Genomic DNA, 26,007 nt, shown 5'->3' with positions numbered 1-26,007 from the left:
CAAGAAAAGTGTGTCCAGCAGGTCTAGGGAAGTTCTTCTACCTTTGTACTCTGCCCTGGTGAGACCACACCTGGAATACTGTGTCCAGTTTTGGGCTTCCCAGTTCAAGAGACAGAGACCTGCTGGAGAGAATCCAATGGAGAGCCACAAGGATGATCAGGGGACTTAAGCATCTCCCCTATGAAGAGAGACTGAGATCCCTGGGGCTGTTTATTCTTGAGAAGAGAAGACTGAGATGGGATCTCATCAATGTGTATAAATATCTGAGGGGTGGGTGTCAAGTGGAGGGGGCTAATCTCTTTACAGTGGTGCACAGTAATAAGACAAGGAACAATGGGTTCAAGCTTAAACACAGAAGGTTTCACCTCAGTATGAGGAGAAACTTCCTTTCCGTGAGGGTGACAGAGCACTGGAACAGGCTGCCCAGAGGGGTTGTGGAGTCTCCTTCTCTGGAGACTTTCAAAACCCACCTGGATGCATTCCTGTGTGGACTACCCTAACTGAGCCTGCTTTGGCAGGGGGGTTGGACTTGATGATCTCTTGAGGTCCCTTTCAACCTCTAATGTACTGTGATACTGTGGTATGAGCTCACCATGTTTCATGAACAAAGAAAATATTTTTTTTTCACATCAGGACAACGTTTTCCTTATGAGTTTTTTTCCTCTGTGGAGTCTGAGCCAGACACTGACATTTTTTCTAAGATAGCAGTTATCATATAGGATAAACAATATGTAATATGATGCATGCATGATTGCTGTAAAACTGCAAATCCTTGACAAACCACAGGCAGCTCTGTGGATGTTGATGAGTTGTTAGCAATATCACTTGACAAAGCAAGGATATGTTGGAGAAAACTGCTACATGGCAAGCTTTCGGGTTCCCTGTAATGAAATCTCCCCTGCTGCGGGACTGTTGATGCTGATTTAGAGAGTCACATGATAGGAGCAACTCTTTCAGTGAAGAAGAAAAGATGTTTGCTCTTAGTCAAAGCCTTTTCTCACTCACTGAACAGCCTAATAAGTAGAGGGAAATCTTTTGGTCTAAGGGCAAGGCTAAGGGCTAAGGACTTTTGGTGTATTGACATCAGTGGAGAACAGCAGTGCATGTGGGCATGTGCTTTGATGTACAGACATTAAGTTCCAAGGCCAGCCTGCAAAAACTGACTGGCCTATTTGTGACAATAACAGTGGACATATGAGAAATATCTCATTTTAGTGGTTCATTTAAACTACTGAAACAGAGTAGGAACGATCACAGATTCATTCATTATTACAGATTGATGATGAATACCTCCTTCTCAAAGGCAGAAGTTTCTGAAGCTGTTATGATTAGGTACCCTTATGGAGGGAAACTAGCAGATCCTCAGCTTCTGTGGAAATGTTTTGAATGTACACCAGTTACTGGGATCACTAAACATGCCAGTGTCACTTTTAGAACCTGAAGAACTGGTCTGCAGGTGACAACTGTCAAGCACACTGAACACAAGCTTTTAAAAGAGTTTGCTCAAGGGAGTACTCAAAGAAACAAGGTTTTAACCCTCACCAATCCTTCTAAGTATGCATGTGGCCCCAAAGTTTGACTACAGAAGACAGTGAGTAATCACCAACAGAGCAGTCTTCTAGCTCCCCATTCCTTATTAGCATTGGCTACAGAACAGAGAGGAATACTTTCTGTAATGATAAGAATAAATCACACTGAGCTTTAACATTGTGTTTCCTGGAATTTAGCCAAGACCCCCATCTCACTGCATATCCTGCACCTTGAAGTCTCTGTTGCTTTCATTTTTCTATGTGCAAATAACAACCATGCTTCCTGCTTGGTGGATAATCAGTGAAGTGCAGAGGCAGGTGCACATTTAACCCAGCCTCTCTACTATGAACAGATTCATCAGCGGCCCTATGACTCAACAGCTCATCAAATTGTTAATTTCAAACTGTGAAGTAGAGCACATCTATAGGGCACCAGTCCCATTTTTTCACACAGAAATTTGCCTCCAGTCCTAGAGTAAATTAAGTATTTATTCACCGTTTTCTTGCTCTGTCTTCTGTGGAATGTACTCTTATCACTGCATTTAAGTAGCACTTCAAAATGTATCAGTATGTTATATAACTGAGGTGTTGCCATTGAGTAAGATGTTAGAAAGCTAACAGAATCTTTAATATTTTAACATTAGCAAACAGGGGGAATAAACACAGAAATAAACGAAGTTTTGTGATTTTTTTTTCTAAAGGAAATGTTTGAGTTATGTTTTAAAATTCTGTGTAAGGATTCCACACAATCATTTTCTCCAAAAATTTGTCCTTTTATAATTCCTCTCTCTTCTGAAAGACATTACTGTTTGTCAGTGTTTGCAGTGATCAAGAACTATTAACTTAGTTTCCATGATTTCCATCTAAGGTGTTATCCAGTGTTAACTGTTCCCATTAACTTCATCAGAATGTTAGATTTAACTGATTTTGTTATTTAACAGAGAGATCATTATTTCACATAATAGTAGCTTTATTTGGTCATCTTTTCTCTAAGTGTAAACACAGGCAGTAAATCAGGACAGGAATAGTTTTTTTTTTTTTTTTTGTCCACAAACCAGGAGAGAAGGATTCTCTTCCACACAGAATCCTCCTCACATGGAGTGTGTTCCAACAGTTGTTTTATGTATCTGAAAGGGGGAGAGGGGAAAAGGGTAAAGAGACTCCAGAGTCTACACAAACCTCTCATAGAACCTACTGCAGGAGTTAGGAGCCTGATTCCTTTCCTCAAAGGCCCATAGCTCTATACAATATCATTCAGGTTTTAGCCTTTCTTGATCAAAGGCAGCACTGTGGTGCTACTGCTGTCTCACAGAGTAAATGGGGACACATCTTTGTGCTTTTAAATCTTGTTTTGCTTCCCACTGGAGGCAGGTGAAGTCCTGAATCATAGAGGAAACACTTGGAGGCTTATTGAAAAAGGAAACAAGGCATCATGGAAGCAGCTAAGTCCATTGGAATCTGAGTTCCAGAAAAGACTGGCGTTCCAACATCTATGTGCATTTCCTAGCATGTTCAATTAGAATTTGTAAGTCATCTTAAAATCATCAGTGTGTGACTGAGAATGGCATCTGGCCACTTATATCAAAATACATAATGTCATTATTTGTTTCTGATCAACAGATCAACTGAAGGAAGGTGAACAATTATCACCTTACTAAAAGATTAGTAAGCATAAGAATCAGGGTAGTTATAAAAAAAAATAAAAAAAACCCCGACATTGTCCAAACTGGTGAATTCCCCTACTTGTGCAACAGTATGTTATAATGTAGATTTAACTGGAATATCTTTGAACCAATTAAAAAAAACCCAAAAGTAAAAAAAGCAATAAAACAGGACTTTTGGGAAGCTATTTTTCATTCACCAGTGATGTCACAGATAGTAGAATCATTCTAGTATTTTGGTGTAAAGTTTACCTTAGTTTAATTTCATTACTTAATTTTATCTTAATGGATGCAGAAATGTGCATATAAAGTATATGCAGAATTGTGTATTATTTTCCCTACAAACTTAATATTCCAAATGTACTAAAAAATTGTACACTTAAGTGCCTTTAGCAAGCTACAGTCAACATCAAGACATCAAAAATCATAAGGTTATACTCTCCAAAGCTTTCAATTTAAAGTTAGGAAATTTTGTAAAGCGTTGGGGTTGCAGATACATTGTATTTTTAAATTCTCACTCTGCAGGCAAGAGGTCCAGAAACTTATCTTGATAATAGCCAAACTATTTCCTGATTTCACATAATTACTTAGTTCCCCAAACTGGGTTTTTATGAAAAGCAACGCTGTCAATAGAATTATGAATATGAGGAATGCTGAAACATTCACCTCACTTAACCTAACAGTGATTTTAGCAGTGAAAACATGGTTTAATGACTGCACCATTATTCTTAAGTTCTTAGTTTTGGATGACTCTGACCCTGAGAACATTGTTGTGTCAATTACCTCCCAGTGATCAAGAAGAACAAAGTGAGGATGACCAGAAGAGTGAATCCACCAACAGCAGCAGTGGCAATCACAAGAATCTGTCCCTGCTCTGCAGCCATATGAGAAGCTGAAGGAGAAGCACATAAAAAAAAAAAAAAAAAAAGGTTAAAGCTCCATCACCCAGGGTTCTTGCAGAAGAGGTAATAACATTTCATTGGTCAAATGTTGTAATTACTCTGTAACAGTTTCACAGAATAACAGAATCACAGAATGCATGGGTTTGGACAGGATCCTCAAAGTTCATTTTGCCCAACCCCCCTCAAATGAGCAGAGACACCTCCAACTAGATCAGGTTCTTAGGGCCACATCAAGTTTGACCTTGAATATCTCCAGAGATGGGGCCTCAACCACATCTGTGGGCTACCTGTTCCAGTGTTTCACCACTCGCATTGTAAAGAACTTCCTTCTTATATCCACCATGCTCCAGTTTAAAACCATTGCCCTTGTCCTATTGCTACATGCCCTTCTAAACAGTCCATCCCCAGCCTTCCTGTAGGATCCCTTCAGATATTGAAATGTAGCTATAAGTTTTCCCCAGGGCAGCCTTTTCAACAGGCTGAACAGCCCCAATTCTCTCAGCCTGTCTTCGTGGCAGAGGTGCTTCAGCCCTCTGATCATCTTTGTGGCCCTCCACTGGACCTTCTCCAGCAGGTGCATGTCCTTCTTGTGCTGGGGTCTCCAGAGCTGGACACTGTAGTCCAGCTGAGTTCTCACCAAAGCAGAGAGGCAGAACCACCTCTCTTGATCTGCTGATCATGCTTCCTTTGATGCAGCCCAGGATGTGATTTGCGTTCTGGCCTGCAACTGTGCGTTGTTGGCTCATGTCCAGCTTTTTGTCCACCAGAACGTCCAAGTCTTTTTCTGCAGGGCTGCTCTCAAATTCATCATCCCCCAGCCTGTACTGACATTGAGGATTGCTCCAACCTAGTGCTGCAGGGTGCTCCAAATCCCCCCACCTTCCCTCATTGCCTATCAGCAGAGGTCTGAATAGGCGAGACAAAGGTGTGAAACGCTCTTCCCCTGCCCCAATGACAGTAATAACCACCTATTGTCTCTGCTGGGTGGAGGCCCCACAGGTATTTACTGGTGTGGGGAGAAGCCCACTGGGATTTGGAAACGTGATAAGGGGGATATTTCACATTTTGGCCTGAACAGACTGTCTAGGAATATATAAAAGGGTGAGCAGAGAGCAGTTGGGGCTCTCACTTTCTGCCGCTCTCAATTCCACACGGCTCACCTGTGTTTTGGGGCCTGCTCATTTCGTCTCTGCCATTTTGGGCACTCATCTCTCGTCGCTCTTGCTCACTTCTCCCCAGACCGGCCCACCAGCTGTGGGACCTGCCTACCACAGCCAGCCTGGGACTGATCTTGCTGGGACCTGACTGCTGTTTCTCTTCTCCCTGGGACTGATTGCGTAAAGCCTGAGCCTCGAATTGGATCACAAATTGACAGTTTCTGGAGCCTGTCAGCAGAGAGAGTAAGCTAGGGACCATTTCCAAATTCCTACTCTGATTTTCATGAGTAAACCCGGCCTGCTCATATCTCCCTAAGGGTTATTGGTCGGCCTTTGATTTACAAGTGGGTGAAGCTATTTGTGGCTTAGCTTTTCCAGTTTCTGAACTAAATTGTGTCAAAAACTGCCATAAGCATCCTGGAAGCATTCGCGACCGAATAGAACCTGTAAATAATTTTTTTATCAGTTTTGTACATAGTTTTGGGGTGGGGTTTAGGGAAAATAAAAATAACTATATTTTTTATAATTCCCACCTTGTTAATTTAACCCCAAACTAAGACACCTAGGTGCTGGACCTTACACATTGCCTTGTTGAACCTCATGAGATTCTTTGCAGCTCACTCATGAAGTTCAATGAGGCAATAAGGTTCACTTTTCTTGATGCTTATCAAGGACCTTAAATGCAATGCACTTGTGAAGTGAAAAATCATAATCCATGTCCTAACTATGATGAAGAAGAGAAGATGCTTGCAGGTTTTTAAGATGTGAAGTTAGTCTTATTAGCCACTTGTACTAAAGTGAAGATATGACAAGGTTGTGGATTTTTTCTTTAGCTTAATATTGCACTTAATTCAGAACTTCTCTCCATACAACTGTCCCAGTGAAGTTAGCAACAGTACTATCTATGTAAGAGATATAGAGATATTAACCCGAGCTTAGAAGAAAGCAAAGCAGAAGAAGCTCACTTAATGTGTAGTCTTACACAGACTTCTGTATGACTGGTGCACCTTTAACACGGTCTCATGATTTGCAACACTGCAATTGAAAAAAATGTCTTATGCCTTGTTTTTTTCTCTATTTTTTGGGGTAGAACATTAGGAGTTGAAAAAGATCCCCTGAAATCATCTGGTCTCCAGACACTCAGTCTTTTTATTAATTTATTCTGTATAGTACTAAATCTTCACATTGACAAATTACCTACTTACAGTCCAATTGCTACTCACCGTCCAAGTACTACATGAGCAGAAAAATAATTAGGTCAACTTTTTTGCATTACCTCCTGTCTTATGATTCCAAAGTTTTACTTTTTAAACTCAGTTACACTTGACCATTTTCACCACATGATGTTTAGTAAATTCTTACTGTCCATTTCCACAAGAAACATAACATTGTTCGGAAAGGAGAATAAAAAATTCTATTCAATGACCTCTGAAAATGGTAATAAATGCAGAAAATAAAACAAAATTTAGATTTATCAGGAAAACTAATTTTTGTTGGTTTGATTTTGTAAACTTAAAAGCTATTCTATTAGCAAAATATTCAGCTTTCACCAGATGATTAAAGCTTAGGGAAATCCCCTGGGCTTCTGACTAGAAGGCTTAGCAGGCTATATTCTCTCACTTTGCCATTGATGAAGCCCAATACAATGAACATATTACTGCCCAAAGTCTCATAAAATGCTATTTCCAAGAAAAACATTTGTCTTCTAAATAATATTTGTGAGTGGTTTAGAAATAGCAGTATAAATTTGCTTTGTAATAGTAGTAAAATCACTAAAAAGAATTGTAGATAATAGGACAAGGAATAATGCATATAAGCTAGAACACAGGAAGTTCCACCTCAACATGAGGAGAAACTTCTTTGCTGTGAGGGTGATGGTGCACTGGAACAGTTTACTCAGAGAGGTTGTGGAGTCTCTTTCTCTGAAGACTTTCAAGACCAACCTAGGCCTGCTCTAGATGATTCTACTTTCACAGGGGTGTTGGACGCAATCATCTGCAGGTCCTTCCAGCCCCTAACAACCTGTGATTCTGTAATGTTAAATTTTCTGCAAAACCAACCTGTTAAATTTCTGCCATTAGGTTTCTGTCCATATAATTTAATGGAGATATGCATAGTCAGTAAATTACAAGGCATTCACTAGTTGTGGTCGTAAGCTGTCCATAGACAAGTGAAATATATGCACCTTCTAATAAATGATGCAGCAAATACTCACTGAATAGCTAATCTTTAAAATAGTGTCTAGTGATATTATGGAAGTGGATTCTAGCCTGTATTGTATTATGATCCATAGGGTCAGGTATTGGAAAAATAGAACATAATGTATTATGTCACAAAATTAACAATGCAAATAATAACAGGCTCTCCAAATCAAATTCATAGATTCATGAAATATTTTGTATTGGAAGGTACCTTAAAGATCATCTAGTTACAATCCCCCTTCCATTGGCAGGGACACCCTCCACTAGACCAGATTGCTCAAGGCCCTGTACAACCTGGCCTTGAGCACCTCCAGGTAGGGGACATCCATGACCTCCATGGGCAACCTGTTCCAGTGTCTCACCAACCTCAATATAAAAAATTTCTTCCTAATATCTAGTCTGAATCTATCCTGCTCCATTTCCTCTAGTCCTATCACTACAAGCCCTTGTAAAAAGTCCCTTCTCAGCTTTCTTGTAGGCCTCCTATAGGTACTGGAAGGCTGCTATAAGATCTCCCCGGAGCCTTCTTTTCTCCAGGCTAAACAGCCCCAAATCTAGTAGTCTGTCCCTGTGAGAGGAGGTTCTCCAACCCTATGATCATCATTGTGGCCCCTCTCTAGACCCACTCCATCAATTTGATGTCCTTCTTATGCTGGAGGCATGAAAACTGGAAGCAGTACATGTGGGGTCTCGTGAGAGCAGAATCACCTCCCTCGTCCTGCTGGTCACAATTCTTTTGGTGCAGGCCAGGATGCAGTTAGCCTTCTAGGCTGCAAGTTCACATTGCTGGCTCATATCGATTTTTCATCAGCTGACACCCCCAAGTCCCTCTCCTCAAGAGTGCTCTTGAGCCACTTCTTGCCCAGCCTGTATTTGTGCTTGTGGTTGCCCTGACCCATGTGCTGGACCTTATACTTGGCCTTATTGAACAGTGAGCATGGCTTGGGCCCAGTTCTCAAGCCTGTCCAAGTCTCTCTGGATGGCATCACTTCCCTCCAGTGTGTCAACCAGACCACACATCTTGGTGCCATTCTCAAACTTGCTGAGGGTGTACTCAATTGCACTGTCCACATCTCTGGCCAAGATGTTAAACAACACTGGCACCAATACTGACCACTGAGGGACACCACTTGTCAGTGGTCTCCATTTGGACATTGAGCTGTTGACCACAGCTCTCTTGAGTGTGGTCATCTAGCCAATTTCTTATCCAGTGAGTGGTCCACTCCTCAATGCTCAATACTATTTTCAGACTAGCTGAGGTTGGGCTAAATGTTGCAATAATTGTTAAAGTCAGGCAGAATTTGAAGATGTCAATAGAGAAGGAAGATTAAAATGAGTCTATCTTGCCTATCATTGCAATGGCAGTGAAAGAACGAACTACAGCCCTGAAAAAATAATTAATTCAGCAGGAGAAAAGCAACCATGTGCTCAGATAAATTAGCAAATTATCTGTGGTTTTCTTCAACAGAGATTTATTGCCAAGGAGGCAATTAAGGACCTTTCTTTCTAAGAAAGGAGGGATTGATTCCATGGTCAAAAGAAGAACTCTGTAGCTATCCAGATGAAGAAAGTAATTTTTGCTGAATAGAGCTGATATTTCTTGGTATTTTATCTAAATCAGAATGCAAATTTAATAACATATATTTTCCAAGGAACTGTAGTGAAGTCATCACATGCCGAGAATTATACCCCCAGATACCAGCTAACTTGTCCCAACATGTTCTGGCAAGTCCCCCCTTCCACCCTCCTTTCAGGAGAGGAGGACAAAAGGCTCAGGCACCAGCCTGTCTCCTAAGGGGTAAACAACTGCATGCGTCCATTGCATGGCATGCCTATGCTCTGTCCATTTAAGGGCATAATTCTAGCTTAACCTTTTCTATAGATGGAAGCAGGTTGTTGGCAAGTGTGCCCATTGGCTAGCTCCAGCCTCGAGAATCTATAAGTATTGCTCCATTTGTCTACTACTTTGCTCTCTCCTTTTGCCTTCACTTGCTATGTAGCTCACGCTGCGTCCGCTGTAAGTCTTCTCACATGCAAGCATACTGGAAGCCTCTGTGAACATGGAAGCCAGCCCACTGACCTTGCTTCGAGGAACCAGCAAATAGGATGACCCCTTCGCCAAGAGGCGTCGTAGACCCAGTCGAAAGGACTGAGGGAAGCCCCGAGAGATGGTAAGAAAGAGCAAAGGGGGAAGGACTAGCCCGAACCAGGCAGTCCACATTTGCTGCAAGCTAATTAAGTAGCCATAAGCAGCCAAATAAGCAGAAATGCATCTTGCGTAGCCTCCGCCACTTGCGGGAGAGAAAGGGAGCCGCCCACTGTAGCCGCTCCGCAGCCCCGTGTCAGGGCAAAGCATCCGGGATTTCCCTGGGGGAAAGAGGAGCAAAAGATAGCCTCTCCACTGAAGTCAAAGGCAACGACAGCAGCATTATAATTTAAATGGAAGCAGTCGCCAAGAGAATCGGCAGCGACAGCTCACTTCGAGCCGAGCCGAGGGGGAAAGCGTCGCTTCGCCGCACCCCCCACCGAAACCCGCCTACTGGGAACCGCCCTTGATCGTGAGGGCCGACCACTGAAAGGACCCAGCCCTGCTGAGCCGATCCTCCAGTCAGGGAGCCACTCCACCCCCGCAGACTGCAGGAGGAGAAAGCAAGCCTTGCCCCCACCCACAGAGCCAGGAGGGAGAAAGAAAGTCACTGCCTGAAATGGGAGCAGCCTGGGCAGATAAGCAGCGAAGAGCCAGCGTAACCCGGCAACTTGCCTCGCTACACAGAGAGACAGAATGTATCTTTCATGTGTACAATACTCTGTAACATTCTATTCAAAGCGCCCGCGCGTAGCCACATGATATTTCTAGCTTAACTTGCCTGGTGATAACATTATAAATATCTCTATACATAGCTAGCAGCTGCAAGCGTCTTGTTGAGGCTCTATCTAGTGGACAAGTGGCGGAATTGCACCCTTTTGTTCCCTTAATTAGAAATAATTGTAAATACTAAACTAGTTACAGTCTATATTATTATAACCATGCATCCAAATCAATATATATAAAGTGATTAATCGAATATTCATAATAATAATAAATAATAATTTCCATAATCTGTATTTTCATAATTCATGATTAATAATCACCATCCTCCATCCATAATCCCCCTCTCCATGACAGGAACCAGAGTCAAATTCATGAAGAAGAGAAATTCCAGACTGACTGACTTCTTTCCACCTCTAAGCAATGCCATTTTTAGTTGAGTCTGTATGTACTTAAAAAGCGAGCATTTTGTTTCTCTTGTTTGTACTTTACTGTATTGGCAGAGATGCCAGAGTCCAACACATAGGGATTTTTTTTTTCAAGTAGCCAAATCACTCTAAGGGGCTTTCAAGCCTGAAACTTCCCAACGACCTTACTTACTTGTCAGATAAAAATGTCAAATGACAGAAAAGTATAATTGGAAAACGTGGATTTGTTAAAAAGTGGCAGAGAGGCAAGTAAGGCAAAATGATGGAAATACTTGTTTTTACTTGAAGTGATCCTTCTAGAAATCAATAAAGGCAGAGTGAAGTGACCAGCACAAGTATAACCGCATATACATGTTCATACACAAACACAGGCAAAGGATTCAATAAAATACTATCTAGGAAGTGAGAAAATAGTAATGTGTATCACAGAATAATTAATTTTTTTTACATAATTTTGCCATTCTAAGTTAAATTCAGCATACTTCTCAATATTTCTGTTCTTTTCTCATTTCTCCATTTTTATCTTAAGGTAAAGTCCAGGTTGTAAATAATAAAATCTTTAACATGTTTTGTTTTTGTTTTTCTGTTGTGCATGTTCTTGTATCTTCTTTTTTTGTCATTTCCTGCTTCCCCCTTCCCTCCCCATCCCCCCACCCCTTCAGCTTTTCCTCTCCATCAGCTGTGCATATTGGTATATGACCCTCTGTTTCTCCTCAAGACTACTTGGTCATGCAAGACAGAAAAACTCAGTTTAAAAAAAAAATTAGGAAATTATGATATGTGGCAAATCCAAGCAAGCTTCTGCAATCTTATTTCATCTCTTCCTGTGCATATATTAGAGTTCTGCATTTAATCAGAGATGTACATAACATTTTCCCCAGAATCTCTTTTGTTAAACTCCATAGCCAGCATTCATACAGATAAAATCAGTATTTTGTTGTCTCTACACTGTCCAGTGTACAGTCTGCCAACTATGCACCAGCCAAATCTGTCCAGTGCAGGGATAACTAGTAGCAATGTGATCCGAGGGATGAATGTGGCTGTAGCATATGTGTAGCCATACTCTATTTGGTAATTAAAGCTAATAGGCAAGGGGTGAGGAAATGCTGGTGCCACAGTAATACGAAAACCACTTTTAGTACTAAGACTCATAAGGGAAGTTAGTACTTATCTAACTGGTTTGGCTGTTTTATCTGATAGTATATCTTGCCCTCTTCACCTGTCTGCTCAGTCAGTTCATTTTGAGAAAAACATAATTTAAAAAATGAGTAGCATAAGACAAGGAAAAAGATTATAGTATATTATGATGTTTGTGTGTCAAAACTCCCCAAAGACATTGTAGCTGCAACTAATGTAATTAGTCAAAGCTGTGATTAGATTTCAAAACTGCAGCATGCATCATACATGTACCCAGAACTTTGTAATACAGATAAACTTTTCACTCCCATTACTCTTCATGCTTAACTCAGGATGCTTAACTCAGGATACATGGCCAAAATGACATATAAAGTGTCTAATTCTATTGTTCCAGCTTTGTTGCTTAACAATATACCCAGAAATCCCTTGTGCATACAGCCTGGTGACAGTTTTGTCCCCACCGTCTACTCTTTACATATGTTTCAGGTCCTCTCTGGATTCTTCAGCTCCCTGTGTGGAAGAGGAACTGCTCCTCCTCCTTGGGCTGAAAGTAAATATCCTGAGGCCTCTTCACTTCCTCATTGTGCAGACTGGAAGAAATGGTGCACATAGTTATGGTGCAAGAGGATAAAAGAGAGGATCTTCCAGCTCTGTTTTCCTTTCTTTTCTTTGAATAAATTTCTCCATAATCTTTAAAAATATTGTGTATTTTGTATAAAAGGTCTGGAAGCCCTAATGACAGCTCTCTTCTGCCTCTTACCTATGTCCTTTAGTTATTTCAATTTGACATCTATCAGGTAGCAGACCTTCCCACAGACTGAAAGATAAAAAACTGACAGACAGCTAGACAGATAATAGTGAGTATCTGTATGATAGTTAAGTGTAGACAGTGAGAACTGGAGTTCTAACAGGAACTGGCTGTCAGATGGATTTACAAGGCATTGTAAACAAGAGTGCTTAAGAAAAGTAAGAAAGAAAACTATATGGGAAAGGGAGGAGGCAATGGGAAGATTATTAAAAAGGACTTTTAAAAGGGAAAAATAATGCCATCACTATCTTAAGAATACAGAACCTTTTTAGTATGTATTCACTTGAAAAACCTTCTCTGAGGTGATGCTCCTGGCTTTAGCTTCCTCAGCAGTGGATGAATGGAAAGCCTGTGCAGTTTGAGATCTGAGCTAGGATGTTGCTCTTGTTTAGGAAATGCAGAGGTAAAAAGTAGAGTTTCTGGGGCTTTTAGGCACATACAACGGAGAAATCAGATAGGCTAAAATCAGGTTTGAGGAACAATAGCTGAAAACATAAAACACAGCAGTAAGGAAATACTTCAAAATTAAAATGAGACATTCTGAGGTATCCAGTGCTAACTACTACTGAATGAACACTAGGACTAGCCAGACATGGAGAGAGATCCAGCAAGACAGTTCCTAAATCTGCGATGTTTGCCATCTCATTTAATTCAGACAGAAATTTAATTTACTGTTGTAAAACCATTGAACAGTCTAACAAAGAACAAAACAAAACAACTCAACAAACCCAAAGACCCCCCAGAAAAACTAACCCAAACAAAAAAACTAAACCTCTATCTTGCATTGGCAATTCAGTATATTTCTAAAAATCCTGGGGTTGGTTTCTCTGTTGTGGTATGAGTCAGAATATGTGCTTGAAACAATATTTGACCTCTATCAGAATCAACAATTCAGGACCCTGTCCCTTGAGCTTTGATATTTTGGAAAGAAGTCTATATTGTATGTGGTGGCAAATCCAAAATAGCATAATTTGAGGCTGGAAGAGTTAAAGATAGATTTTGTGGAAGTAAGAAGAGGAAGAATGTGAGAATTCAGTAGATCTGGAAATACAAGAAAATCATCACCTGTGTCTATGGTAAGGAAATTAAAACTACCATTCCATCAAAATCAGTGTTTCATTCTAATTAATTTTTTACAGCCCACAAATTTACAAAATAACTAATCAGGTATTCTGTCAGAATAGCTGAATATTTTTTAAAATTGCTTATATTATTTATTTGAAGAACATAAAATTCTACATTGCTTTTTGGATTAAAAATCATATGTACTTAGATTTATCAGTATTCAGCCCAAGCACTAGTCCACACCACACACATGTTAATGCCTTAGGCACCTTCTGAAACAAGCCAGATAGTTTGCTCTCTCTTTTTTTTTTTTTTTTTTTTTTTTTTTTTTTTTTTTTATTAATGATGGGAAGACTGACATGGAAAATACCTTTGGTTTTAGAACAAGTCCTTCACAACAGAGCTTCAGCCTGAAAATACTGCACTACGTAAGAGTTGGAAATTGGTCAATATTTTACAAATTCCTTTAAACACGAGGGCCTCTGAGGTGACATAATAAGAAACATTCCTCCAGAATGAAAAAAATTCTTTGAATATTTTTTTGCTTAATTAAAAAAATCTCAGCAGCCCACAAAATAAAACCAAACCAAACCAACCAACCAAACTGAAAAGTTCCATAAACAGCTAGCTAGAAGAGAGAGAGAAATAGAGAGGTAGACAGAAAACAGATAGGGATTAAAGAATGTTTGCACTTGGACAAATAATTTTTTATTCTAAGAATACACTTTATTCTATCCTAGGAAAGACGAATGGGGTTTTTTTGTGATGACAAGTAATCGGTACTCCTGGTACATAAAATTAGGAATATGAGTGAGGTTGTGCTTCAATTTATAGCCACAGCAGTGGTACACATGTGTGTACTGGAATGTATGAAACCCTGCCAGCTTTGCTAGAAGCTTACTTCTTTGAAGAGGATTTTTCTGACTTTTCTAAGTAACTGTTTATTTTCACAGAATTTTTCTTTTCACACAAATTTTACTCTTTTAGATGTTTCATTTATTCATCCCTGCAGCACAGGAAGAATTCAACAACACTCTCGCCAAGCAGTGGATGCCTCAGCCTGCTGGTTAGTAAGTGAGAATGCTTCCTAAAAGCCAGGTGAGCATTGCATGATTAACTACCTTCTTCTTTACTGCTACAGAGTTTGTCTTCTTTCTGCCTCGTGTACCACCGTTAATAATTATACCAAAATGTCTTAGTGTTCCTAGTCATGATGTATCTAATGTTACCCTGTATAACTGAAGTGGCACGGAGAGTATTTCAACCAGTAAACTGGAAAAGGCATGACAGCGTTGTCCTGCCAAGAACAGTATGTTTTAGGAGATTGCTGTACATTTCTCACAGTCAATTTGTCTATTACGTTAAGGAAAAATCCTAGACAATGCTGTAGTCCAGGCAGCAAGTTCTTAGAGCTATAATTAAAAGAAAACTGAATTGTAAGGAAGTAAGTGGTGCTAGGTCTGTTTATGGCATCATAAACAGAACTCATTTCCCAGTTCAATTCAGCATCAAGTTCAGCTCTCATGTTATACTTCAAAAAAGATGTTAAATTTTTGAGAGCTACAAAATGATTTACTGTTTGGAAAAAATGGAGTATTTTTAGAGTGAGAGACAACATTTATATCACTTATGGGAAAGAAAAGAGAATTCTTTAAAATGACATATACACATTTAGGTGAAGAAGGCATTTCTTACACTATTTGTCTTTTTAATTTGTCAGAAAAGGGTCACAAGGTAAAAGCTAATTAAAAAAATCAGGCTAGTGATAAGGTGAAAATTTTTATTTACGAGGCTTATGCACTGGCACTATCTGCCTATAAACATGCTGAGCTCCTGTCATGGGTTAAGTTGAATATTTGCTGCTGTTTTTCAAAACTGCCCTGCCTTATGCCAGCTTCAAAATGAAAGTGCTGGCTGAAGCAAAGTATTACAGTGCCTGAAGTTCTGATTGTAACATGAGAGGCTTCTTCTCTCAATTGATGCTTTTGGGTTCTGGGTTTTGGGTATTGGTGACACTGGTGGGAGCTGGTTAGCTCACTGGTTTTCTGCTTTATGCTGGGTTTTCTCCTGCATTTTGCTGTTCTTTTTCTGCAAATAGATTAAGCTAATGTAATTGTACATTGTATTATTAGCTAAAGTAATTGTGCATTATGTTATCTTTTCTATCTGTTATCATTTGAGGTCCTAAACTCTAGTCAGAGCTCAAACCACCACAGGTGCTCTTGAAAACACTTATATAATTTTGAGTCTGTACTTTAGCTTAAACAACCCGAATTCTAGAACAGTAACAAAAAACACGGTATACATAATTGGTTAAATAAAGTAGTTTCATTAATGAGTGTTTTAGTGTTGTATCTACTACAGTAATTTTATCTGAAATTCATGTAAATACCTTGTTTGCAGTACAGGACTTAATCACAAAATTGTTCCAAACATGAACATAATACATAGCATCAGGTCTTTTCTCATCTTCTGTAGGAATATGTAGGCTTTTTTCTTCTTACTGGGCAAATTTTGTAGGCTTATTTGTTGACAGAAAAATAAAAGATTTACTTTTTTATCATTTTTAGAGTCTGAGAGCACTAACATCTAGAGAGAAAGATTCCACCATTGCATTCTGGGAGCTTGCATGAAATTGCTGGATTTACATAAAGCCTGACTAGGGGTATTTCTAGATGTGCAAAGAAAGGCCTTCTTTAGGCAAAGAAAGGATCATAGAATCATAGAATAACCTCAAGCTGGAAGGGACCCATAAGGAAACTCTGCAGAAGAAAACATTCCTTCTGCAGCAGCATTGGGCTAAATTTTCTATTTGTTGTTATAAGCAAAAATAGATTCAGCCATTCAAACTCACAATGTCTTATTGTTTTACTAGTAGATGCTACTTCTACTGTATTTGTTTTATTTTTCCTTCAGTGAAACTTACTTTCATCTCCAGTTTCAAATTCAAACTTCTGGCTATAGCCGCTGTATCCTGCTGTTGTCCGGACTCTTATATAAAATATATACTTGGTGGCTGGCTTGAGACCTGTGATGATAACACTTGGAGCCTTGGACCTTGTGGAGGAATAGCTGAGCTGTTCATGCTCCTGAGGGACAAAAGAGGGGAGAAATGATTTCAGGTTGAGTTATACAAACTTCACAAAAACGATATAGCAGATCTGAAGCTCCATAGCCTTCTCGTGAATGCAAAATGTGTTTATAAAAGGAGGTGCAGCTATGGATTCGTGTACTTTGATTTTGTACTATAGTCATAATGCATGACATGGCCTTGATTTAGATTTCAGCTTTTGTCGTTAATCTTGCATATAAACATATTACGTCTTTGTGACTTGGATTAGTAATTACACTGTGGTCAAAACAATACAGAATTAGTACGAGACTGCGTTCACAGAAAATGGCAGCTAAAATGGTAGCTAATTATTTTTGCACAATGGACAAACTAGGAGGGAAGTAAATACTAGTAAGCCATAAAGTAAGGTGTAAAGTTGTAAAGTAAAGATGTGGGAGTATTCAAATACTCGCTACTCACTTCTACCCGCAGGTAGTGCCAAAATGCTGGCGCTATCCGTGGGTAGACCTGTGGGTAAAAGGAAATAAAAATTAACTTTTTCTTTAAAGTCTGTAAACTTCTAGTATGGTTCAATTGTGTTGCTGTTGTTGAACTTTATTTCTCTTTCCAGGTAGCTGCAATGTTGTATACATGTGTGGCAGTTTAGGCTGGGTGGCCCCTGCCACTGCTGCAGGAGATACACCTCTGGTGTCCCGGGTGCCCACCCAATAGGGGTGGACACAGGAAACGGCGTATTTCTACCCATAAATCCTGCGCCCTATAAATCCATCTGCAGAGTCATACTCTTCCTCTTTCTTCCCTCTCTGCTCCCATGGGAGATGTCCTCTCTTATCGGCTAATGCCTGGGGGAGTATCCTCAAGGCCACTTAGGCCTGTCTAGGCCTAATGCCAGGAGGAGAATGGAGGGGGGGCAGTCTCAGACCTGGCCAGCCTGAGACTTGCCTAGCAGCGGGAGGGGGAAGAAAGAGCCCTGGGGGTTTGGGTTTACCGTCAGGTGGGGAGAAGGGAAGGATTGGGAAGCTTCGGGAATTCTGTGAGGGGTTCTGCATGCTTTTGGGATATTCTTGGCACTATCCTTTGTAGTCTTTTGTAGCTTCACCAATTGCTTTTCCATTTAAACTTTCCATCACTCTCCAATCCATTTTGTGTGAGTGTCATTCTTTTGTCCCTTTCGGGGCAAGAGAGGATCTGTCTGGCCCCAAACCAGCACAACATGAAATTCCCTTTCACACTGTATAAGGAGAAATGCTTTCTGCCAAAGTCCCCTGTTAATCTCCAGGCAGTTGATCTTAGGCATCTGCTGAGAATTTCTGCCTCTTTGCAGAGATCGTTGAGAATTACCATGTGCAGAGATCATTGGGAATTACCACTGCAGACCAGCTGCTGTAGTTTGGACACCTGCCACATCAATTGCTATGCTGTTTTTCTAGACAAGTCACTGATGATACTTTTGCATGAGGGGATGACTTTTAAGAAGAGAAAGTTTATTCACTATCATTAGTTACTGTCACTTGGTAAATCAGTAATCTGTAATATTTTATATGATGCCTTAAGGGTAGCTTTACTTTGTTGCAGCAGGGTTTGTCTCCAAATTGACATAAGAGTAGAAATGTCCTAGCCATATGCTCAAGGATCCAGTTGTAACAACCATAGGGCACCATACACATCTATTATACCATGCAGTGATACTAGTGTATGTAGAAGCTTTTCAAAGGGTGCTTCCAGTCTGTTAAGAAGGAAACAATCTGTTTCATAGAAGAGAGATAAACAGGAGAAGAATAGGTTTCAGTTGGATTATGTTGGCTCAATCTCTTCTGAGCAATAATGAGATTTTTTTTTTTTTTAAATATAAACCAAACAGTTTTATATAAAATATGCTGAGTCAGCTCTGGTCATGGTTTAACAAAGTCACATTAGCATAGGGCTCTGGGTATAATCAGTATTCCCTGAGCAGGCATATAAGGAGATGACAAAGAAAACCATATTAGAAAACCCCAAACAAACACACAGAAATAACCTAATGATTCTGTTAAGTGAAGGGGTAGAAAAAAGGCAACAATGACCAATGTCTAAAATAATTGCATTTAATATTTACTTCAAGCAGTAGAAATAATTTAAAAAAACTATAGTAAGAGGAAGTGTTGATTTGTTCTACAGTCTATTTCCAAATTCTGAAACAGCAAGTATACACTTAAAATAGTGAGACATGGTGTTGCTATAATCTTATGATTAATACATCATCTAAACACTTCTGTAACTGTCAGATTCCTCCCAATTCTGTGCAATGCTGTAACTTCACTTTGAACAAGTCAGTGAATTTTAGACACACACTTTTAAAAAAAAAAATTCAGAATATATCTATTTTCTCCTGACAGTAGACCATCTTATTAAAATGATGGATTTGTTTTTGCTTGAACTTGAAAAATAGATTGTGAGTGAAAAAAATTTAAAATAGGTTATTATTCACCTAGAGGGAAGTTTTCATATTAATGGATACTTCACAAACATTCAGTGTGTCATACATAGCTATTTTTTATTCTGTAGACTTTTTATATGTGCAGATTCCAGAGTTGTCATGTGTAGAATGGTTGTATAACTTTACACATAACTTGGGCAGGGAATGCAATGTTGGAGAGCACAATACTTGAATTTATTTATGAAGCTGCTATCTAAAGTATACACATTTGCCCAAAGAAATGTAACACTAGCTTGCAACCATCTCAAAATTAATAAGTGAATTAGGAAAAACACTATACTATGTGATTTTGCACTATCCTGCACCACACCAATGGTTCGATGTTTCTCATCTTGCCTCTGAAAAACTATATCAATACATGACTCTGTTTCTGCACTTCAGTTCACCACATCCAGTGAAGAAAAGATTCTGGATATCTTCATTAAAGGCTATGTGAACAGCAAATGTTTATTTTATGCAGGTACTGGCATGCTTCAGTTCGAAGTTTTAACAAGTAACACATGTTCCATCCATCATGGACCACACATAAGTGGGCAGAGACTTTGCACTCTGGAATGTTCTGGAATTTTTTATTTAGGTTCTGCAACCTAAGGAGAAGATCAGCACCTAAAGGACTTAACTGTGCAACGTAATAGCTGCAAGTATTTCCTTTCCCCAGGCAACCTTGCTGCCTGTAATTGAGTACTAAGCATTTAACAACTTACTGTTTTTTTCTGACCTAATGGAGAGATTGAAGAAATAATTGATGGAATTGTTAAAAAAATAGGTTCCTTCTGAAGAGGATGGAGATGGAAATTTTGTCAAAATGTGGTAGAGACTCCCCAAGATCCAATGATAAGATTTACTTCCTGAGGCGTACAGAACAAGGCTAGTGGCAGGAAAAACCTGTGAATGACTTCTGAAAAACACCCACAATCTGAGCTATATCTTTATATCCATTATTACACTGCTTGTGTAAAACAGTATTTGGATGTAGTGGTTTTCCAAACAGGGACACGAACACAGTTATCAAGCATAGTTTATTATTTGTAGTTGGTCAAAGATGAGAAGTGTGGCAAAAGATTATGATGCAAATATTTAATCAACAAAATGGGTCCCTCTGTCCATGTGGGCAGGCAACGTCTTGAGGGACAGTGGAAGATATTTTAGTCACCTCCAAAATCTGTCCCCTCACCCCCTTCCTGGGGCTGCCTCCATCTCTGTGCCGTTTCATCTCCTTTCATCTTTTCTGCATCCTCCTATACCTCTCATCACACAATCTGAAAAAAATGGTGTTTAGGAGTACATGATCATAAAAGCGATACTGCTGTCATACAGAAAAGGGGGTAGGATTTGTTACCACAAGTGAACTGGGGAAATGGAAACTTGTCACCTTGGTGTGTTTGAGAATAAGAAGCTTTGGAAGCCTGTATCTGAAAAGAGAGTTGCTCAAAATTGAGACAAAATGATAAATAACTGGAAACTTCACAGTTTTGTGTGAGTATTCACACAAAGAAATCATCCTTTTTAGGCTGGATTCACAAATAAGAAAATTCTCCAGAGTGGATGCTTTGCCACTACTGTCTTCTCAAAACAATGCCACATTCTGCAGCCAAAAGCGAGAGTTTTCCTGAGAGACAAAATTTGGGGTTGGTGGGGGTGGCTTTCAGTGTTGGCCACTCTTTCTGCCGTGGTATTTCCCATGAAGGCTAAAGACAGTCTCAAAATAAAAGAATACAATTCTAGCCTGCAGAAAAGTATGGGATGCTTTGCCCTATTCTTGCCCCAGAGAATATACACTTAGTTTTGCATGAATTCTGGTTTCAAAACGTAAATTTTAGACTGCAGGACTTAGATGTACTTCCTGTAGGTTAGTGCATGCTTTTACCTGATCCTGATTTTATGTTGTGCCAAAATTTTGACATGTATCAGTACTCCAGTCATGCACCCTATTTTCCATAGAAAGGAAGGATGATTTTGTGGGCTAGAAGAAACTACACTATGGTCTGTGACAGAACTCTGACCTGGACAGTAACAGCACCAAGATCAATGGGAAATGTCAAGAACTGCAACTATTGTGTATTTCTTGATAACTACATGGGACTACTAAAAAAATCTGCAAAATAAAAGTTTCACTGATATGGCTGCATTTCCCATTGCATGTAAGCATTAAGTGCACTATTGGCTATTACATACATCTCAGAGTTTGTTTAAAAGAAGCAAAAGAAGTGCTATGATTCTTCATATTCGTATCAGAGCAGCATTTGAGATCTTAAGATGGCATAGGACTCACAAGAATCAGTTCTGGGAACAAAGTGGCTGGGTGTTTAAACATAAGTGAAAGGAATTTATGTAATATAATATACTGTTGTAACTACCATTCAAAATCTGATACAAAGAAATTCATAAGACATCCTCCATATCAGGTTGATCTTGGTGAAAATCTGTAATTAAAACATAAATACAATCAAAATGACAAGTGATGCCAATGTTATTACACAATGAAATACAGAGCCTATGACTAGCTTTCCACATTGAAGATTTTTTTAAATGAACTTTGAAAAGGCTATCTCTATTTCTAAGGAAATTGTATTTTTCTCATTGCTTGTATGATTCCTCTTGTCAGTGGGTTCAGTTCTGAGTTCACAGATCTGTGACGCTTTCCTGCAGTCACCGCTGCATGATTATCTGAACCTGTATTGTGGTAGTTTTAGGCTATGCCTTTAAAAATTTTTCACAGATCTTGAATAGAAAGTGGTAAAATGTAAATAAATCACTATTGGGTGTAAAAAGAAAAATAAAGATCGTTCTAAATAATCCCATTGGAGAAATATCTACCATAAGATTTGGTTCCCAAAACAATCTTTCTCTCTTCTTGCTTCCTTGGGCCGGGAGATACTAACTCTGTGCTTCTGCTGGCCTCTACTTAACCTTGGCTCGATCGTTTTGACTGGTGTTAACTTCTCTGCTTCTGTCTCTTGTCCCTTGTGTACAAGGTGGTAGGGGAGGAGGCAAGGAAGGGAGAAGCTGTTGCAGCTCCCCTGGTCCTTGGCCAGGGTGGTCCTTGTGCTGTTTATTAATTGTAAATATCTGTAAATATTGTAAATACTATGTATTTTGTACATATTCATTGCATTGCATTGTAGACTATAGTTTTGCTTGTAAATACAACTTTCATTTGCTTCCAACTAAGCTGGTCTGGTGTGATGGTTTGAAACTGTCTTTTTAATTTTGCCTTGCAAAGTTCAAGACAGAGAAAGTGAAAGAGTGTAAATAAGTCACTATTGGGTGTAAGAAAGCAAAATAACAATTGTTCTAAACACTTCCATTGGATAGATAGAAATGTTTAAGAACTATTACTCAAAACAAAGTGGGGCACTCTGCACATTCTGCATTCTGCAGTTGGGGCAGTTGCTGGGCTGTCTGGCTGCTGTTTTCTTCTTCTTCTCTTCTGGCTGAAGATAACACACACTGACCTTGGCAGCTAAGTTAACAACTTTCTGCTCTAACTAACTCTGCTTTCTGTCCAAGGGGGATCTGGGGGGGAAGCTCCTGGGAGAGGGAGGCCCCTATGGGAAGGGTCCCCTTTGGGGGAAGCAAAGGGAGATTGGTTGTGATTTTCTGTTGATTATATATATATATTTGTAAATGTTGTGAATTTTTGTATATTTGTACATATTCATTGCATTTCATTGTAGATTGTAGATTCTGCTTTGTAAATACAGCTTTCATCTGCTTCCAGACTGGGCTAGCCTGGTTATTGTCGGTGGGGGGGGAATTTCAGCTCACACTGACACATCTGGCAAAGATAGTATGTGTGTGGGGGGTGGAATTTTCAACCCACCACATGTATCTATCCTAATTTTAGGCCTGGCTTTATAGTTAAGACACTTTTTCATATCTAAAGAAATAGACTGACTGAATGGAACCTACATTGGTGCCAACAGTCTAAGACTAAACACACTGATTTAATGGAGTAACAGGATCAGAGTTAAAAAAAGGGAAACAACAGCAACCAAAAGCTTTCAGCTTTTGCAGTGCACTAGAACGCACTAACTGAAAGCAGCTACTTATGAATGTAGTATTCATTCAATATCCAGATGTTATCATAAAGACTATTATAATTTTTGTCATATGCTTTGATGACATTAACACCTGCAGAAATATAAATCTCCACATGCCACACTTCTGTAAAGTTGCTGCTCTCTAATTTTATTCCCACCTTCAGAGAGAAAACAGAAATGGAGAGTTTGTGCACATATATGAAATAGATAAAGACTAATCAAAATATTACGACCTTTTGTCAGTTTACACTCACACTGCAATCAGTTTACTTTGTAATGCTCTGGGTGAGAAAAAGTACATGAAACTAAAAACCAAAGGGTGAAACAGAATTTTGCGTGAAGTGTTCAAATAACCTGTAAAAGAAGAACTTTACCAGTAAAGCACTGATAAAAATCTAGGCACAAGAGGAAATGGCCTGAAAATGCACCAGGTAATGTTTAGATTGAATATTAGGAAAAAAAAAATCACTGAAAGGGTGGTCAAGCCTTGGAATAGGTTGCCCAGAGAGGTGGTGGAGTCACAGTCCCCAAAGGTGTTAAAAAAATGTGTAGATGTGGCACTTCAAGACATGGTTTAATGGCCATGGTGGTGTTAGGTTGACTGTTAGGTCTTTTCGAAACCAAATGATTCTGTGATTCTCTAATCAAAACAATATCCAGGAATTGCCACTCTCTTGCAATTTACTCTGTCTAGCTTATTTTATAAATGACAGTCAAGGTATTCAGTGCATTTAGTCCCATGAATAACTGAAAACCTTCTTCATGACAGCTGAAAACATACTTATCCTGTAGCTACAACTTTCAAATGAATGTCTGTGGAAAGAAGCCAGGGAGAGAGTAGATGAAATTAGTATGAATTGCTTGCAAATACATTGTCCATCTTATATCCATTGTCCTCCAACATGAAAATTCTATACTTAAGCTGTATAATCCTGCTTAGCTTTTTTGCAGTGCTATCACTTAAAGAGAAAGAAATATTAATAGAAATTAAATCTATATACCACAGGGATGAGGTATTTCTCCTGTGCACTAAAGCACAATGTCAGAGCAGTTTAAGTACCACATTAAAGCAAAGAAGATTCGGAGTTCCATGGTTCAGACAGTATCAATGGTTAAGGAGAAGCACCAATATTAAAAAAGAATATTTTTTTAGAGTATTTGGTCATGTTTTTCCTCTTTCCTAGATATATATGTCTGAAGGATATACACATTGTGACCTGCAAATGAAGCATCATTATTTGAAATAAATGACCATAATTATGTATGGTAGGAATTTTTATGAATCATAGCTCTGGTCCCTCACAAAATGAAATCTCCAACCTCTTCCTTTCTTTTCTGATGGAATCAACTATGATGGCAGTCAATTACCGCCAGAGGCACCTGAACTTTAACATTTTGATACACATTAGAATAAAACAGTAACTGCTAAATTAATCTCAGCATCACAGAATGGTACAGGTTGGAAGGGACCTCCAGAGATCGTCCAATCCAACCCCCCTGCCAAGGCAGGTTTACCTAAAGAAGGTCACAGAGGAACACATCCAGGTGGATTTTGAATGTCTCCAGAAATGGAGACTCCACCACCTCTCTGGGTAGCCTACTCCAGTGCTCCATCACCCTTAAATGAAAGAAGTTCTTCCTCGTGTTTAGATGGAACTTCCTATGCTCAATTTAGTACCTGTTACCCCTTATCCTGTCACTGGGCACCACAGAAAAAAAGACTGGTCCCATCCTTCTGACACCCACGCTTTAATTATTTATAATCATCAATAAGATTGCCCCTCAGTATGCTCCTTTCCAGACTAAAAAGATTCAATTATCTCAGTCTTTCCTCAAAAGGGAGATGCTCTAGTCCTCTCTTTGTAGCCCTTTTCTGTATTCTCCCTGTCCTCTTGAACCAGGGAGCCCAGAACTGGACAGAATACTACAGATATGGCCTCACCAGGGCAGAGTAGAGAGGCAGGGGAAACTCCGTCAACCTGCTGGCCACAAACTCCTTGATATGTCCCAGGACGTCATTTGCTTTCTTGGCATGTTGGTGGCTCATTGTCATCCTGCTGTCCACAGGACTCCCAGGTCCTTTTCCCCAGAGCTGCTCTCCAATGCTTCATATACACAAGGCAATTAACTGATTATAACTGTATTCTGCACAGGCCCTATCCTGCAAGCTGTGAGCTCAGAGCATCAGTGCATATCAGCACTTCAGTGTCAATTAAATAGGTCAACTACCAGCCCTGATCTGACGCCTGAAGTGCCCTGCTGCCTGAAAGTCAAAATATTCTGCCTCTTGTAAAATTACAGATTCACAGATTGCGTTGGGTTGGAAAGCACCTTCGAAGGTCATCTTATCCAATGGCCTCACAGTCAGCAGGGACACCTCCAACTGCATCAGACTACCAAGGGCCACATCAAGTCTGATCTTGAGTGTCTTCAGGAATGTTCCAGTATTTTACCACTCTGATTGTAAAGAACTTCCTACTTATGTCTAATCTAAATCTACCCTGCTCCAATTTAAAACCATTGCCTCCATTGCTATATGTCCTTCTAGGCAGTCCTTCCCCAGCTTTCTTATAGGCAACCTTCAGGTATTGGAAGGCTACTATAAGGTCTTCCTGGCATCTTCTCTCCTCCAGGCTGAATAGCTCCAAATTTCTCAGCCTGTCTTCATAGCAGAGGTGCTCCAGTCTTTTTATCATCTTTGTGACACTCCTCTGGACC

The 26,007-nt window shown here is 39.6% G+C and overlaps 1 protein-coding gene across 2 annotated transcripts in view; it reads right to left on the bottom strand.

Moving 5' to 3' along the window:
- The window catches only part of LOC128974830 (ephrin type-A receptor 6), a 604,268-nt gene that overhangs the window by 132,141 nt on the left and 446,120 nt on the right, over positions 1-26,007 (bottom strand). Inside the window, exons 7-9 of one of the 2 annotated variants that reach the window (XM_054391568.1) lie at positions 17,230-17,277; positions 16,624-16,786; positions 3,974-4,082 (exon numbers count right to left, since the gene is read on the bottom strand). In XM_054391568.1, coding sequence (XP_054247543.1) covers positions 3,974-4,082; positions 16,624-16,786; positions 17,230-17,277 — 320 coding nt within the window. The remainder of the gene's footprint in view (positions 1-3,973; positions 4,083-16,623; positions 16,787-17,229; positions 17,278-26,007) is intronic. The other variant, XM_054391575.1, reaches the window with a different exon arrangement.

This window comes from Indicator indicator, chromosome 1 (genome assembly GCF_027791375.1).
Source record: "Indicator indicator isolate 239-I01 chromosome 1, UM_Iind_1.1, whole genome shotgun sequence".
NCBI lineage: Eukaryota > Metazoa > Chordata > Aves > Piciformes > Indicatoridae > Indicator > Indicator indicator.
This window is presented reverse-complemented; position numbering and strand designations above follow the sequence as displayed.